The sequence below is a fragment of the Toxotes jaculatrix genome, chromosome 7 (assembly GCF_017976425.1).
Source record: "Toxotes jaculatrix isolate fToxJac2 chromosome 7, fToxJac2.pri, whole genome shotgun sequence".
Taxonomy (NCBI): Eukaryota; Metazoa; Chordata; class Actinopteri; family Toxotidae; genus Toxotes; species Toxotes jaculatrix.
This window is the reverse complement of record NC_054400.1, coordinates 14,186,425-14,201,837: the sequence shown is the minus strand read 5'-3', so window position 1 is coordinate 14,201,837 and position 15,413 is coordinate 14,186,425. Positions and strand designations below refer to the sequence as shown.

The following is a 15,413-nucleotide window of genomic DNA, read 5'->3' as shown; positions in this document are numbered from 1 at the left end:
TAAAAAGGACAGCAGATGCTGAACATTTCGGCCGAGGTTGTAAGAGGAACATAAGCTGCTGTCTGCAGTGGAAAATGTAACACTGACCAAAGGTTGCTAAAGTTTTCCACTTTACCCAAGTAGCTTTTCAGCTTTTCTCTGCAGTATGGGTCACAGTGTGTGCTTTATTGTAACATTTAACAAACAGATCTGGTGCAGCACTGAGTAATCGAGGCTGCTGAGGTCAGCATGCCAAAGCAGGTGAAGTTTACTCTAAAAAGTCAGAGAGCCTCTGGAGGATCTGGCAGCTGGTGTGGCAGTGAGGTCACTGAAAAACAGAAATAAAAACTGCAATGGTTTTGAGACATAACGTGTACAGATACATCATGTAGTTATGAGAATGCAGCTGTAATCAGCGGCGTGCTGGCCTGACTAAACTGTGGACAGAAATCATCAAAAGACAAACAAGCAACATGAAAAATTTACTTAATTCTATTTCTTAAAACTTCTTACCTTCATATGAGATCATTGTCATACGTCACATTACTGTATTGTGCAGCCTAAAAGGGCCTCCTCTGAATGGCAGAGGGTAAAGGTTAGACAGGCTCTTTCTCAGCCTTAACTGGTACGACCAACATAAAGAGTGAAGATCAGGACATGTTTATGACCGAACACAGGAGGGGAGGAATTGTGTTCCCCTGCTGGAAAGAGGGGAAGAATGGTGTGTTGTTTAATGAACCTACACATACCTCAGTAAGCACATACCTACACAGACAATAGGTAATCCAGCTCTTCCTGTTTGCAAAGTGGGAAAAGGGGAAGAAATTCTGAAAGCAGGAGAGTAACTTCTCAAGAAAAGTGAGATAAGAAAAAAAAAATCCTCTCAATGGGACCGACCCCCGTCTCTCTCTCTCTCCTCAGAGGTCAAATTATTTTCAGCTGCTCGTGACTGGAGGGATTTACATTAACCCTACGCTGCTCCAGTTCCTGCTTTGCACCGCTGCCTGCACCGAGTGGCCTCATAAAATGCCAAGGGTGCCCTGAAACAAAAAACTCTGACACATCATTTTCCAGCCTTCCCCACCAAAACCCCAATCCCAAACAGTTTCCGCTTGTCGTGATTGAGAGCAGGTGGTCTTACTCAGTCCCCATTGAAGTGTATGCACTGTTTGCTGCTTTCTCCCTGTATTGTCGGGGGGTGGGGGCTGGTTAGTGCCAGTCAGAATGCCCCTCTGTCAATGTCAAACTGTTAATCCCATCTCTCATTAGCTGAGAATTTAACCAAAACTACAGAATACTCGGCAGCTGCATAATTACTCTTTGCAACCTGCAGCATCTTTTGCAGCTGGAGAGACTTGCAGCTCAGCCCATGGGGACCCGAGAGGTATAGTCAGCCCAACCACAGATATACATCTCAGGCCGCAGTTTTTGGTTGCAGTGCCAGGTGTTTAGTTTGGAGCAGGACTGCAGCTCTGTGGTTATTGGCTGCTTGCACTGTAAACCTACATGTCCTACATGCATGGGCAGAGGGAGGTTACAGTAACCTCAACTATTCTCCTGCCACTGTCCGCCGGAGCACTGATGGCTTTGATAGGGAGGCTGCAGACAACAGCTGCTAAAGGCAACAACTGGTCAAAAACATCTTAGATGCAGCAGGGTCCAGAAATTTGAGGCCACTAATCAAGATACATCAATTTTGCATTTGTTTCAAATGTAATTCTGATTTTTTTTCATGACAAATGAGTAAACCTGATGACCCATGTTATGATTTGACAGTGTTCCAAAGAGCTGCATGTGGTGTCACAGGATGCTTGGTTTTCTCAGTCTTCAAGTGCCCCCAGATTTGTTTACCAGGATTGAGGTCAGGTGACTCTGAAGTCCGCAACAGTCAGGACTCCTTGATCTTGTTTGGTTTTCAGGTTGTTCTTGTATTTGGGGTCATTATCTTGCAACCCCAATAACCACAGACTTGAATATTCCCATCTCCATGTTCACTATGGGTTTGATACACTACGTTATCATTCTCTCTCCTGTTCGTCTCCTTACATAAACCCGTCTGTTACTGCCATAAATCTTAAACTTGGATTCATCCGTAAATCTGACCTTTTTCCAGTCATCCACTGTGAAATGCTGGCTTTTCTTAGCCCACCCCAAATGTTTGGCCTTGTTTCCTTCCAGAGAAGTGGTTTAGAAACTGCTACTCATCCTCTGAGACCAGTACAGGACAGGCTTCTTTGGACAGTACTTTTGCTGATTGGAGTCTTGTGTTATTTATTTAGCAAATTCTGTATCTGATGTGAAATTGCTTTTCTATCTCTTTGGGAGCTTAGATGTATTGATCTCTTGATGGTGTGGTCACTTTTGATTGTGTTTCGGATACAACTGATCCATTTTCCTCAAAGTGTTTTAGAGTTCTGTGCGTTGCCCCCTTAGAAACCTTTAGTTTAGTCATGATTTGAAAGAGAAGGCTGCTCTAATGTTTTGACTTCTGACCTCTCACTTAATTCTGATGCCATTTCTCCCATTATCACAGTGCTACTTAGTGAGCAATGATCTTCTGGAAACTTCAGACAGCCTCATTTAGAACTGATGAGTAGATCAAATCCACCTGAGTGTCCTCTGAACTCAAGCTTCAGTGGAAGGAAATCTGACCTTTCCTACAAAGGAGTTAAGTTGGTCAAATCTTTAAATTTGCTTAAATTTGATTGCTGACCTAGGAATAGAGCAGAACCTCAAATATGTCCTCTTCGTTTTACATGGCATAACTTATTGTGTCTTAAACTTTAAATGTTTTTGAATCCATAAACTTTCTGATTATTTCCAGGTTTTTGTGAAAATATAATTTGAGATTTGCAATGTGGTCTTATACTTTTGGACCCCACTGTAGATAGATACTGTCAGTGTTGAACATAGACTGTATAAGGTGTTGAAGCATATTTGATATGAAGAATATACATGATCTTTATTCGGTAAGCTTTTAAATATAACAGATAACAGATGGCGGAAATGTTTAGGCACATGTGATGGTAACAATACAGTGATGAACCTTACTTCGGGCTTTTAAATATAACTTTTCGAATCCTATAGGGCCAGAACTTAGTCATAATTTGTTTTATAGCCTCTTGTGTTGACCAGAGAAAAAAAAAAGAAAGAAAGAAAAAAAAAACAATTACTCATCACCGGCGCAGCTCCAGTGATTTCAGAGGACCCTCGGAGAAGCAGCAGCCCCATAATTCATTTAGAACAAATACAGTGCGTAACGTGCCGTCGCCTTGAGCATAGATGCATTGTCCTCTGTGAGAGGTTGAAACGGGGCAGGGTGAAAAAGACCCAGCAGGCTGTGCTTTTAAAAGACCCGAGGAGACTATAAAACGGGTTTCATGCCCGCTGCTGTAAAAAGGCTCGGCTCGAAATGCGCACAGGCAGACGGAGGTAGGCAAAGCAGATAGAGAAAGGAGGACAACACACACTATTATCAGCACTCACTCACACACAGTATTCATGGTTTATTTTTCAAATGTCGGATCTCTGTCATAGGTAGAGACAAACGAGAAGAGGGAGTTTATGGGGCGGCATTTAGCTCACTTAGGATTTTAAGAAAAGAAAAGCTATTATTTTTCTTTTTCTTTTCTTTAATTTTCTTTTCTTTTTTCTTTTCTTTTTTTTAAAGAAACGAGTCAGATTTTTTTTAGTAGTTCATAGAAGTGCATGTTTAGTGAATAGGATGCGCGTCTTCTCCTCTCGACCCGGTGCTGTTTGACACATTTTCCCCCCGCGAGCTGGATCCACTGACCGGTGTGTTTTCTAACCCGGGGGAAGTTGGGCTCATTAAAACTTTTCTGGCCCTACTTTTAATGCCACGGAAATGGGACCGCGCCAACGGGAGAGCGTGTCCGCGCTTTGCAGAAAAAGTTTGCTTTGGACTGTGCTGATACTCTGGCTGTCCACGTTTGTTGACGGGACCTGGAAGACGGGACTTTACAGAACCTACTCACCCAGCAGCCAGACAGCAGCCTCTCACACCTCAGTCTATCAGAAAAGGTAAGGAAAGCATGCACTTTTATTTTATGGCGATACCTGCACACGCTGCACTGTATGTTAATCCTCAATCAAATAACCTTTCTTTGCCTCTACAGTCTATTTTCAAACCTAATAACCTCACTTCTCGTCAGTGCATGACTCTGCAGAGCTACTCCCATCTCCATCCATCTACCAGGTCCTATTGTCTTCCTAACAGTTGGTTTCCTTTTTCCTGTGCTGGCAGCACACAGTGCTCTGCTCCCAGCTCACCCACCTTCCCTCTCTGTGGTTTCTTAGAGCACCTCCACTGCCTCTGAGGCTGGGTTGTCTGCACTTTGTCCCCCTCAGTCGCATCATATGCTCCTTCTCGGGGTGCTCTTCAAAGCACCACCTTTTAGACCACACATCTGTCCACATAGAAGCTGCTCCTGTGTGGGTCCCAGTGGGGAAGACAGGAAGTATCTTCAATAAATGTTAGACAGTGAAAGAGGGAGCAAGATGAATAGCTTAAGTAAAGGTCACTGAATGAAAAGGGGCATGAGATGGTCTCATGAAGCGATTGATCCTCTGTGAGTTGTTGACGAGGGGGTTTCTGAAGGAGAATCTGTAGACTAAACACAGAGACCAGAGCGCGATCCAGTTCTGCTTCCCTCCTGGACAGGGACAGTGTTTAGCTCAGAGACTAGCCAGTGCTTAATGATTCAAAGGACGTTTCCCATCTTACAAATATTTATGCTGTCAGGTTGTGAGTGTGTGTGTGCAGATTACAGTGCGTGGGCTCAACCTGGCCAGAAGCTGAAGCCACTTCTCTCTGATGTGGCCCTTTCTCCTGGGTGTGCCCAGGTGGCTTTCAGCTCTCCCGAGCCTCGCTCCTCTGACTCACCTCCCCGCTCGGCTTCCCCCCTGTCACTCACGGCCAGAGAGTTTGTGGACATGTTTACTAAACACAAGCAGCTGGAACTCCGCTGCATCTGGACTTGTTTTGGGAGGGAGAGATGAGTTTACAGTCGGTTTGCTGCTGTTTGTAAGTGGCAGCGAAGGAATGGCAGGACAAACAGAGGGGAAGCTGCTGCTGCTGTGAGTCAGTGAGTCAGACACTGTGATGTCTTCAGAGGTCAGCGGGTTTGAGGTGACATGAGAGGAGCTGAAAGTCGCAGTCCACCTGCTGTCTGGCCTGATCCGTGAAAGCAGCAATTTATGGTGTGTCAACAAAGCCAGACAGTGGCAGTGGGACCTCAGAGAACAGAAGGCTCTCTCAGGGACATTAGCAACTTGACATTCATTGACAGAGACTTAACTTGTCATTGAGGTTCAGGCACTTAAAAGAAAATGAATATTAATTTTAGCAGACTGGGAAAGGATTCTGCCACGGGAAAACCTTCACTAGGACTATCCTCCCGTACCAGTCTGTCTTCACACAGTGATTACCCAAATCAAAGGGGATTAATGGCTCTTGAGTAATTTCTTGACTGGAGCGGTCGCTCTGTGGAGGAGCTGATAAAGTGTTCATTCACCCTTGGCGTTCTTAACAACTATATGAGCTCAGCACACTGAGGGGTTACGGAGGTAGCTGCTTCTTTATTTCTTGTCTCGCCCGCTTCTTTATCCCCCCTCGGAGGACTTGTCATGGTCTGACAGGCAGTCTGAGCCCTGTGGCCGCCCTCATTCCTGCACCCATCTTAACCATATCCACGTTTTCTTTAGGCATGGGAATGAAGAAGACAGAGATTCCAGTGGGCTGAGCCCTGAGTGGCTTAAAGCACCACGGCTTTAGATTTGACCATCCAGATAACTTCAGTTAATGCATGAGCTCAATCAGAATTGTTCATGGATATTAGGAAGCAGTCCCCAGTTGAAATGGCTCCATTAATAATTAGTGATGGCAGATATAGTAATCAGGATTGGTCTCTGGGAGTGAGAACATAAACCAGTGTAGAGCTGCAGCAATTAATTAACTATAAATTAGTTTGATAATCGTGTGAGGATTTGCTGCTTTTCTGTTTTATATCATTGTAAACTGAATATCTTAAGACAACACCTTGGACTGTGATGTTTTATAGACCAAACAATTAATGAAAGAAATAATTAAGAGATTAATTGAAGATGATCATTAGTTGCAGCAGTACCTTTTTAAAGAAAACAAACAAATAAATAATGTAAAATAATCAGGGTTTAGCTTCTCGGATGTGAATTTCTACTTGTTTTCTTTGTCTGTCATGATTGTAAATTGAAACCTTTTTGGGTTTTGGAAAAAAAAAGATGTCACCTTGGGTTTTGGGAAATGGTAATGGACATTTTCCACTCTTTTCTGACATTTTATAAACTAAATGATCAATTGATTAATCAAGAAAATAATTAGATTAATCGATAATGAAAGTGATTGTAAGTTGCAGCCCTATACCGGTGTCCCAATTACATGCACTGGAAGTGACCAGTCCACAAAGTCTCATTCATGATCAGCAGAGCAGCTCTTTTACTGCCTGTTTACACCCAGAGACACACTCAAAGCTCACAGGTGTCCAGGCCTGAAAGCTCAAAACAGACAAAGAAAAATGAGAGTTTTGCTCGTCCCTCCGAGGCTGCTGCAAAGAGTCACTTAGCCCTGACCTTCAGGGCCTCACTGTGGTGCTTTCATGATCTTCACTGTCCTCCGCACATGGAAAACACACTGCGGCTTTGAACCTGCAATATGATATCCCACCAGCACTAACACTCTCTATTATCTTACTCAATAATTCTCCAGATGCAGTCTGAACATACACCTTGTCAGTTTTTATTTTTCATTTTCTATTGCGGTTTGCTTTACGCTGTTCTCTTGTAGGCTTCCCTGGTTCTTTCTGTTTTTCCTAGAAGCTGCAGACTGTGACTCCAGGAATGTCGTATCTCTCTCTCTCTTCATTCATTTCACTGCCACTGTACTCTCTCTTTCTCTCTTTGTCTTTTGTTGTTGCACCACATTTATTTTACGCCTCCTCTATACCCCGTGGGACCAACACTGCTTCATAATTGTCTTTCCTTCCACTTCCCTGTTCCCATGGGAAGCTCCCTTGTGTGACCCTTATGATAAAATGACCTTTGTCTCCTGTCCTCTCCTTTCCTCTCCTCTCCTCTCCTCTTCTCTCCTTTCTCTTCTTCTCCTCTCCTCTGTCTGGCCTTTTGCCACATCTGTCTTTTGTCCTTTGTTCTCCCTTAGTATTTTTTCCCACAGACAGAAATCTAGAGAAATTCCTCTAGATTCCTATCCATGCTGCATTTCAAACATATCTTTGACTGTTCAGCCCTCCTCCTCCCACAGTACGTGAATGGACGGGTGGACGGAAAGGGAGTTACTGAGACGTTTTTCACCAAAGTCTCACCAGCGTCCTGCCCTCGTCAGCCCTCTTGTCAGTTCACACGCCTTAACTCCTGGATTCTTCCTCCCCACACAGTCTGCTGCTGAAAGTGCACCTACTCGGTAGCGTGATCATGAAAGATGCAGACTGCACAGCGCCCAAAGTGAAATCAGGGCACACACAGTAACTAGAATATAAGCCTTTTGACAAGTTCATGAGCTCTCTGTCAGCATTTGCATTCATTTACTGTTCAGCATGTTTTTGTTTCCCTCCAGTGTTTTACTGTCTTGGCATCCGTAGTGTTGAGGACCAGATGGACCAAAGCTGAGATTTTTTTTTTTTCTCCCGTCACTTTAAAATTGTGGATTTCTTTCTTAACTGTTGGCTATGCCTATGTGTGACTGTGAGAGATGGTTGATGATTTATTTAGCTTGGGCCCGGCATTCAGAGTGTGCCATGTGTGCTTAGAGACCCGATACTCACTGAGGGCCTGCTTGGTGCTTTTGCCAGTGAAACAGCACTGTGCTGGTGGGTTTCACACTTCATACCACAAGGGCGCCTCTAGTAAGAAGAAGGTGTTGACTATGAGACATTTCAGAGCGAAGGACTGAGCGCACCATGCACCTGTGTTGCTTTAAGAATAAAGCCATACAAAATTGAATAGACCATTATATAGTGAGCAACAATATGAGGAAAGTTATTGTTGTAGAGCTCTTAAATATGACCGATTTTTAATTTTAAGTCTTTTACATTGAAGAGGAGATAATGATGTTACCTGTACTCATTTAATACATTTATCTTTTGGCATCAAAGGAATATATCATCATCCCTACATCCTCTCTGCAGTGGACCAAGTGTTCTTCTTACTGCCTTGTAATTACTATGTAATTTGTCAATCAGTTTAAGCAAGTTATGTAGGTAATGCAGGTATTGGTTGTCAAGCCCTTTGGGAAATTGTAAACTCTGTTGTTATTTCAGTCACTGAAGCAGCGGTGTTTGGTATTTCCTCTTTGTAATTGCATAAGTACAATGCAAAGAGGTGGAGGGGGAGACCGTAAAACTCACCCCCACTCCCCTCCTGGTACCCCCTGGTGACAATCTGAGCTGTTCCCAGGTGAAACCTCCTCTCAGCCTGGGAAAGTCAGATGTTTATCTGTTAGGTCTGGAGGATAAGTGGTGGGGAGGAGTTGGGGTTAGTACCCCCCAGCTCTACCTGACCACAGCTGCTTCAATGTCTGAAATTTTCCACCGATGATTAGAGCAATTTTTTTTTAGACAAGGGAAAGCAATCATAGGGTAATCATATAGATCCAAATTCATTTTTGTAGCCTTACGGCTGATGGATATATACATGAAGGGTGGGCCTGTATTTAAATAGCATGTGTGGCAGATGAATTCCCTTCTCGTTTTTCTTTCTTTTCTTGACAAGTTTATGATTAATTCAAACTGCATCTTACTTTTGCACGGTTCCTTTTACTATTTAATAGTCCCTGGAATATGTTGTCCTCAACTCAACTATTTTTCACTTGTAACTTCTTCTGGCAGATGAACTTTAAAAAAAAAAATGCCCCAAAAGCTGCAGTAGTACACAGACATTTCTCATAGGTGCCCCCCCTTGCTAGCTGGTTCAGGTCTGTGTGTGCGGCCACCACAACATGTGGGGATTGTTAATGGGAGCTGGTACAGGGCTGCTTCGCATCCTCCGCCTTTGGCAGTTTCCTTTATTGTAAACTGTCTCTCACACACACAAACATATGGTCTCACATATTGACAAACAGACTTTGGTGGGAGCACCCTCCCACTCCTTGCGAACACATTGGCAGCAGAACACACAAAGTGTAGTTTTGTGCTGTGAGCCACACAGTATCCTTTGTGGTTTCTACACAGAGCCCCCTCTCTATACATCTATTGATTGTGTAAACACAGGCTGTAGTAATTGTTTCTCTTCCAGCTATTGCCATATGATGGTAATCAGGGTATTTATACTCTTCATTGTTAATAAAATAATAGTAACATATGGTAGCGTAAACAGCCTCAGCGTGTTTTCCATATATTAAAGCCAGGTAACCACCTAACAGTGTTATCCCGATTTGATAAGTAGAGGAATGAGATGAAACTGGCCTCTCATGCTAAACTTTTCTCCTTTCCCATCAGGAACACGGTATGTACTCCTGTTAGGAGGCTCATTGAGTTCTCAGTGAGGATTAAACAAAGCCAATTAGCTCTCAGTCTCTTTAAATGAGTCACCCTGTACAAAATTTGATGACATTTAGCCTAATGGTGGCACAAATGTGCTATAACTGGACCTTTTTACTGAATGAAAATATTTGATTGTGCTTCTAGAGAACCTAAGAAATAACTCATGGGTGAATGTAAGCGAGTACACTTGACTTGTCCTGCTCATATCCTCACTATCAGATCTTAACCTCTAAACTTTTGCATAAGCAGGTCAGTTTCTTAACAGCCTCAGTGAATCCAAAGTCTTGTAAGGCCTCTCTGGAAAGGGAGTGGACTCGTGACCCAGTATTAACCCGTACTGAAAATCTCTAATCTCTGTATGAGACCTCGTCTTCCTCTTTACTCCCTCCTGAGGGACTTTACCTCCTCTGAGGGTCCGCATGCAAACGGATGTGTATTGACAGAGGAGAGGCTGCAGTTTAAATAAAGCCTACAATGCACTCCTGCAAATCTCGTGGCTGATTAAATCCGTGTAAACACCATAAAGAAGTTTCAAAACAAAAGGGTGGGGGGAAGGGAAAGAAGAATCAAAACCCTCGGGAAGACAGCAGCGTATTGAATGTGACTGCGTGGCTAATTTACTTTTGTGAGCGCGCCTTAGTGTGAGTGCACTTGTCTGAAGGTGTTTTTAAAATATACACGGCTCTTCCTTGAATTATTTACTTTGAAAATGGGATTTTCCTCTGTGTCTAAAAATAATAAATTTTAGGCGATCCTACTGTTGTTTTATTCTAAACTCTGCTTTTCTGACTTTCACTTCACTTTACTTCTCTTCTCAGGAACTGGTGTCCTCATACGGTCACTAAGACGGTGACGTGCCAGGTGCAGAATGGGACAGTTCTCCAGCGAGTCTACCAGACCTGCCGCTGGCCACAGGGATGTACAGGAGGCAGGTGAGAAAACTAAGGGGCCTCACCACTAGTGCTTCTGCTGTACTGCTGAAATGTGAACCCTTTTACAGAGAAGAACCCATTTTTAAACACTTACATGGAAGTTCAGCCTTTGTTATTTGGTATTTTGCACCTTTTCTAAACACAAAACCAGGTTCAAGTCATATTGTTTAGACCATATTTACGGGAAAGCGAGCAAGGACAAACATTCACGCCATCCTCTGACAGCTGTGTGTATGTGATGGCTTTAGAGTTTGTGTTTGTTTTTCAGCTATAAGACCGTGGTCAGACCGTCCTACAAAGTGGTGTACCGCACAGTGACCTCGCTGGAATGGAAATGCTGTCCAGGGTTCAGTGGCGCTGCCTGTGAAGAAGGTAAGTCAAGAGAGAAGGAGGGTTTTCATGGATTCACAGACACATGCACACAATAGTTAAACAGCAGCTGATAGAACTGAACAGCAGTCAGGGCTCTCGGGGGGCCACATTGCAATAAGGCTGAGAAATAGTTTTAGAAAAACAAGTTCTCTCAACAAGTTTGACTTCTGTCAGTTTTCTCTTTCTCTCACTGTGTTCTCTTTCCTTCATCTGCCCATTCTCTTTCCATTTTTTTAATGATTATTTATCTCTTCAAGCTTATTTGTTCACCACCAGCTGCATCCCTCTGTTCTGCATTGCCGTCTTATAGCCTGCGGATGTGCCTTCCAATACACATGCACAAGTAATACTTATAAACAGGAGTGATTTCCATTAGGCTTACATAAGGCTGCTTCTGTCCTCAAAATGAAGTTAAGAAACAGGATCGCCCAGCCTCTTCAGGGTGAGTCAGATAGCTCCACTTTATTAATCAGTTTTAATGTGTTCATTCTAAGAGTCATTGTGCGACGTAAGGGTTGCGTCTTTTGTGTGGTTTTGAGTTTTATGGACCAGCTGGACCCAGTTCTCATCCTCTTAAAGTGCCATGCTAGCACTGCTGTTTTCATTTTTCGACTACAGTAGCTGCCCACCACACACAGACACAGACACACAGACACACACACACGCACACACACACCCAGTGTATAATGACTTCCCCTGGCACTGGCCCCTGTGTCTCGGCAGTCTAGGGAGAAGGGTGGAGCGTCTGTTTATTCCGGGACCCAGGTCTTGACTGGGTGTAACATAAATCACTGGGCTTGGTGGCGTAAAGGACAATAAATATTTACAGTGCTTAAAGTGGGCACTTTTTTGTGGTGCTGAAAGCAGAGGCTGTTTTTCACTTTTATGCTCCCACTCCCAGGTGAGCTAAGAGCAACTCTCAGCGGCCTGTAGTCTGCGACAGTGTGGCCTCAAGCGGAGAAATTTCTCCCATCTTCCTGCTTGTTCACTCATGACACACGTCAAAGCTACCTGAAAAATCATGTGCATTTTAGACCTGTCCCATTCTCACAGTCATGAAACGCATTCACAGTCAGACAAACCAGACTTTAGTTAACAAAAGCAGAGGAACACACGGTCAAACAGGGAGGAAATTATTCAATTAAGTTGTTGCTGGAGGAGATTCCCCTCCGGTTGTCATGGCAGTAGGGGGCTGCCGAGCCGACAGGGATGCTGGGATTAGCCACTTATCTGAGCGTCGTTCCGGGTGGTTCAGATCACAGGCGGTGCTGAGTGGAAGTGACAGGTCCCATTCACAGGGCCTTTACTCTCCGGCACCATGGATTCTATCCAGGGCCACCGGCGCTTTGTTCTCCTCCTGCCGCGTGAGCAGAACCTCTTGCCAGCCCAGAACCTGATACCCCGCCGCTGTCTGCCTCATTCGCCGCTTTAAGGAGAAATAAAAGCTTGCCACACGGGCAAAGCTGGAGACCGGATTGTCCTTAAATCTGTTGCTATAGAGTTGCCAAGTGAAGTTAAAGCTGCATTCGTAGTTCAGTGGGTGCAAGTCTCAAATCCGGGATCTTAATACCTGTGTGTGGCTCCATCTGCAAATCTCAACGCATTACTTTGTGAATTTCCAGACAGCTGTTAGCTCTTGTTTGACCTTGAGTAAGGCTGAATTAAAAAGGCTCAGTAAATGAAGCACTCTTTCTTATAAAAGAACAGCTATCATCTTACTACACTTTTCCAAATCTACTGTCTAGGTCAGACTTTAAGAACATATTTCTTTCGATCTCAAAAATCTCATGAATAGCTAAAACCGGATACATGTATGTTTAAAGACCTTTTTTGGGGGAGGGGTTTCCAGATTTGGTCATATGCCTTTGCTCCCACCATCCCTTTTCCTCTGCTTGTCTGCTTTTCACAGACTGTGGAAAATGTGTATGATCCGCTCATTTACTTACGTTGCCCTGCTTTTACTTCCACTATTCTCTCTCTAGGCCACCTCAAAAGCCCCCGGCCATGTCTGACTCCCAAGGCTTTACAGCAGATCTTGAACGATATCCATACCAGCAGGACTTTGGGGCTGGGGCTGCTTTAAGGTGGAAGAGAGGAAAGGAAGTGCATCATAAATTGAGAGCACGGTTATTGATATGGTTATATTTTACATGGAAATGGGAGTTGTTTTCTCTTGTCTCTCTCCGTTCTCACCCCTCTGCCTGCCAGCTGACTAGTCAGCATTCGTGAATCAACAGGTCGGATGTGAAGCTAAGATAACGTGTCTCTGTTTAGGTTTTGGATGATGCGTTTCCAAAGCATCAGTGTGCAGAGAGCAGATATAAATGAGAGAGCATTATGGGAAGAGGTCACGCAATGCTGTCACCCAGTCATACACAGGATTGTGAGGATTTTTGGCCTATCATGTTCAAGCTGTGGGCTCCAAAAGCAAAACATTACATCACACCCAGGCAGATAAACAAACTTACTCCATCAGAGTTCAAGCGGAGTAAGATAACACTGCATCAGACAGGCACCTTTCACATTCGCTCTCTTTTGCTTACTTCCCGAACCCAGTCTCAGGACTTGGCTGGAATTCCAGGCCAATGGTGTAATTACTGGGTCCTAATTGTTTTCTATGAGGTTTGGGAGATATTGTCTTACTTCTGGACCTGGAATACAATGGTCTTTATCTCTGATTGAGCCTGAGAAAAAAAAAAGGCTAAGTATTTGCAGATGGAGGCACTTTCATAGCCTGCCAGAAACAGGGATTTAATGTATGCCTGGTTGGCTTTGGCATTCCAAGTAAGTAAATGCTTGTTTTCAGATGGGATATCCCAACTTATGCAACATCACACACACATATCAAAATTATACTTCATTTAGAGGCAATTTTGTGATATGGGAATATCAAATGTAACCCATAAAAGCAACATTATTAGATTAAAGCTGGCTCTCAAAGACTCTATCACATACAGACTGCATCAGCATCAAGGTACAGCACAGCAATAAAATGTGACTGCACACTCAGCAGTCGTGAAAATCTGTAAAATTCATAGGCAATTTGGACTTTTGCCCTCCGTCTGCTAATTTTGATGGAGTCTTAAAAGTGCGAAGATGACACTAAGAGACAGCAGTTGACATCTCAGCCCTGATTTGATTTATGGAAGAAAGCACTTAAAAGAAATATGGCTGTAGCTTATCGCGGGAGGGGGCCACCGTGCAGCAAAACATATGGGGGAACGTAGACTTGAATTAGCACGGCTGTCAAAAACCCTGCCGGGGGTCCCCGTCAAGCCATATCTCGCAGCCAAGCGGAGGCTGCGGTTTTTGGGTTGCAATTACGGTATGGCTGGGAGGCAGAGGAACGCTGTCTGTAATAAGCCACAGAAATGTAATCTGTGTTTTCACAGCTCGGCGCAGCTTATCACAGGCCTACACGCTAAACCCTGTGCTTTAAACATCAATCGGCTGCAGCTTGCCATTAGCAAAGGAAGAGTGGGAGTGCGTGGACGTCGGTATATGTGTCTGTCTGACTGCCAGAATGAATGCGTGGGTGGGAGAGCGAGGTGTTGAGGATTTGTACAGTGAGGGATGCAGCTGTTCAGTGTGATTAGCTGCTTTTAATGGCAGCAGGCTTTAGTAGCTGTGAGTGGAGGGACCCCAGCCTGAGGTCAGAGGGGAGGGAGCTGAACAAGAGCAGGTGACCTCCACTCCCACACCTCTTAGACCACACAGAGCAGCATTATCAAAGTCATTACACTGACAAAACATAGAGGCACCTTTGCATTCAACCCTTCTCTTTTCTTAGCCACAATCCTGGATTCCCTCGTGTTTGCATTAACAGGCGTTGAATATGTTTGTCTCTCTTGTTCCAGGTCATTCACAAAAAAAACAAACAGATTTGATGTCAGATTTAGCTGCATTCCCTCCCACATCCAGAGTATTTATGCATTCATGAGAAGACATCTACAAAGACAGGTGAATTGCATACATTCAGGGAGGTAGCCTGCAGCCAGTGTGCAGGAAAGGCCAAAGCAGCTGATATTCATGGTTATGTAAATGGCTAGAGCAGCACAAGTGCTGAGCCCAAATTGGAAACAGCTGAAGTTAAGGCGAACTGGGCTGAGAGCCCCCGATGAGATTAGACATGGGAGCATCCAGCCATCTCAGCCCACACTGCTCCTCTCAGGGGAATTGTCATAATAGTCATTAATTAACGAACAACACCACTGAAAATACCAACCAGCTAACCTAAAATTAACTAAAGCAAACAGTGGAGGGAAGTCTTTTTTTTCTTCTTCTCTTCTCCTGTCTGCCTTTCTTTTCATACTGTCGTCTTCTTATGTAAGTGTGTGCTGGTATGTGCATCAGTTTTATGAAAAATCTCCAAGTTATACTTCATAGAGGGGCTCAGTTATTTAAATTGGAATATATACTAATAATTATGATAATATTATTTTGACATTATTTTGAAATGTTCCATGCAAACCACAAACAGAGCACACACTGTGCAGCACAAACCTTGCAGGCTTTGGAATAAAAATGGTGGAGTCATAAGAATTATAATTATAACTCCCTACGCCTTTATGGTTTATGT

General features: G+C 43.9%; 1 protein-coding gene across 2 annotated transcripts in view; it reads left to right on the top strand.

The window, feature by feature from the left end:
• Window positions 1–3,310: 3,310 nt before the first annotated feature.
• The window catches only part of emid1 (EMI domain containing 1), a 51,021-nt gene continuing 38,918 nt past the window's right edge, over window positions 3,311–15,413 (top strand). The window contains exons 1-3 of one of the 2 annotated variants that reach the window (XM_041041484.1): window positions 3,311–4,020; window positions 10,349–10,462; window positions 10,731–10,834. In XM_041041484.1, coding sequence (XP_040897418.1) covers window positions 3,845–4,020; window positions 10,349–10,462; window positions 10,731–10,834 — 394 coding nt within the window. In that variant the 5' untranslated portion in view covers window positions 3,311–3,844. The remainder of the gene's footprint in view (window positions 4,021–10,348; window positions 10,463–10,730; window positions 10,835–15,413) is intronic. The other variant, XM_041041483.1, reaches the window with a different exon arrangement.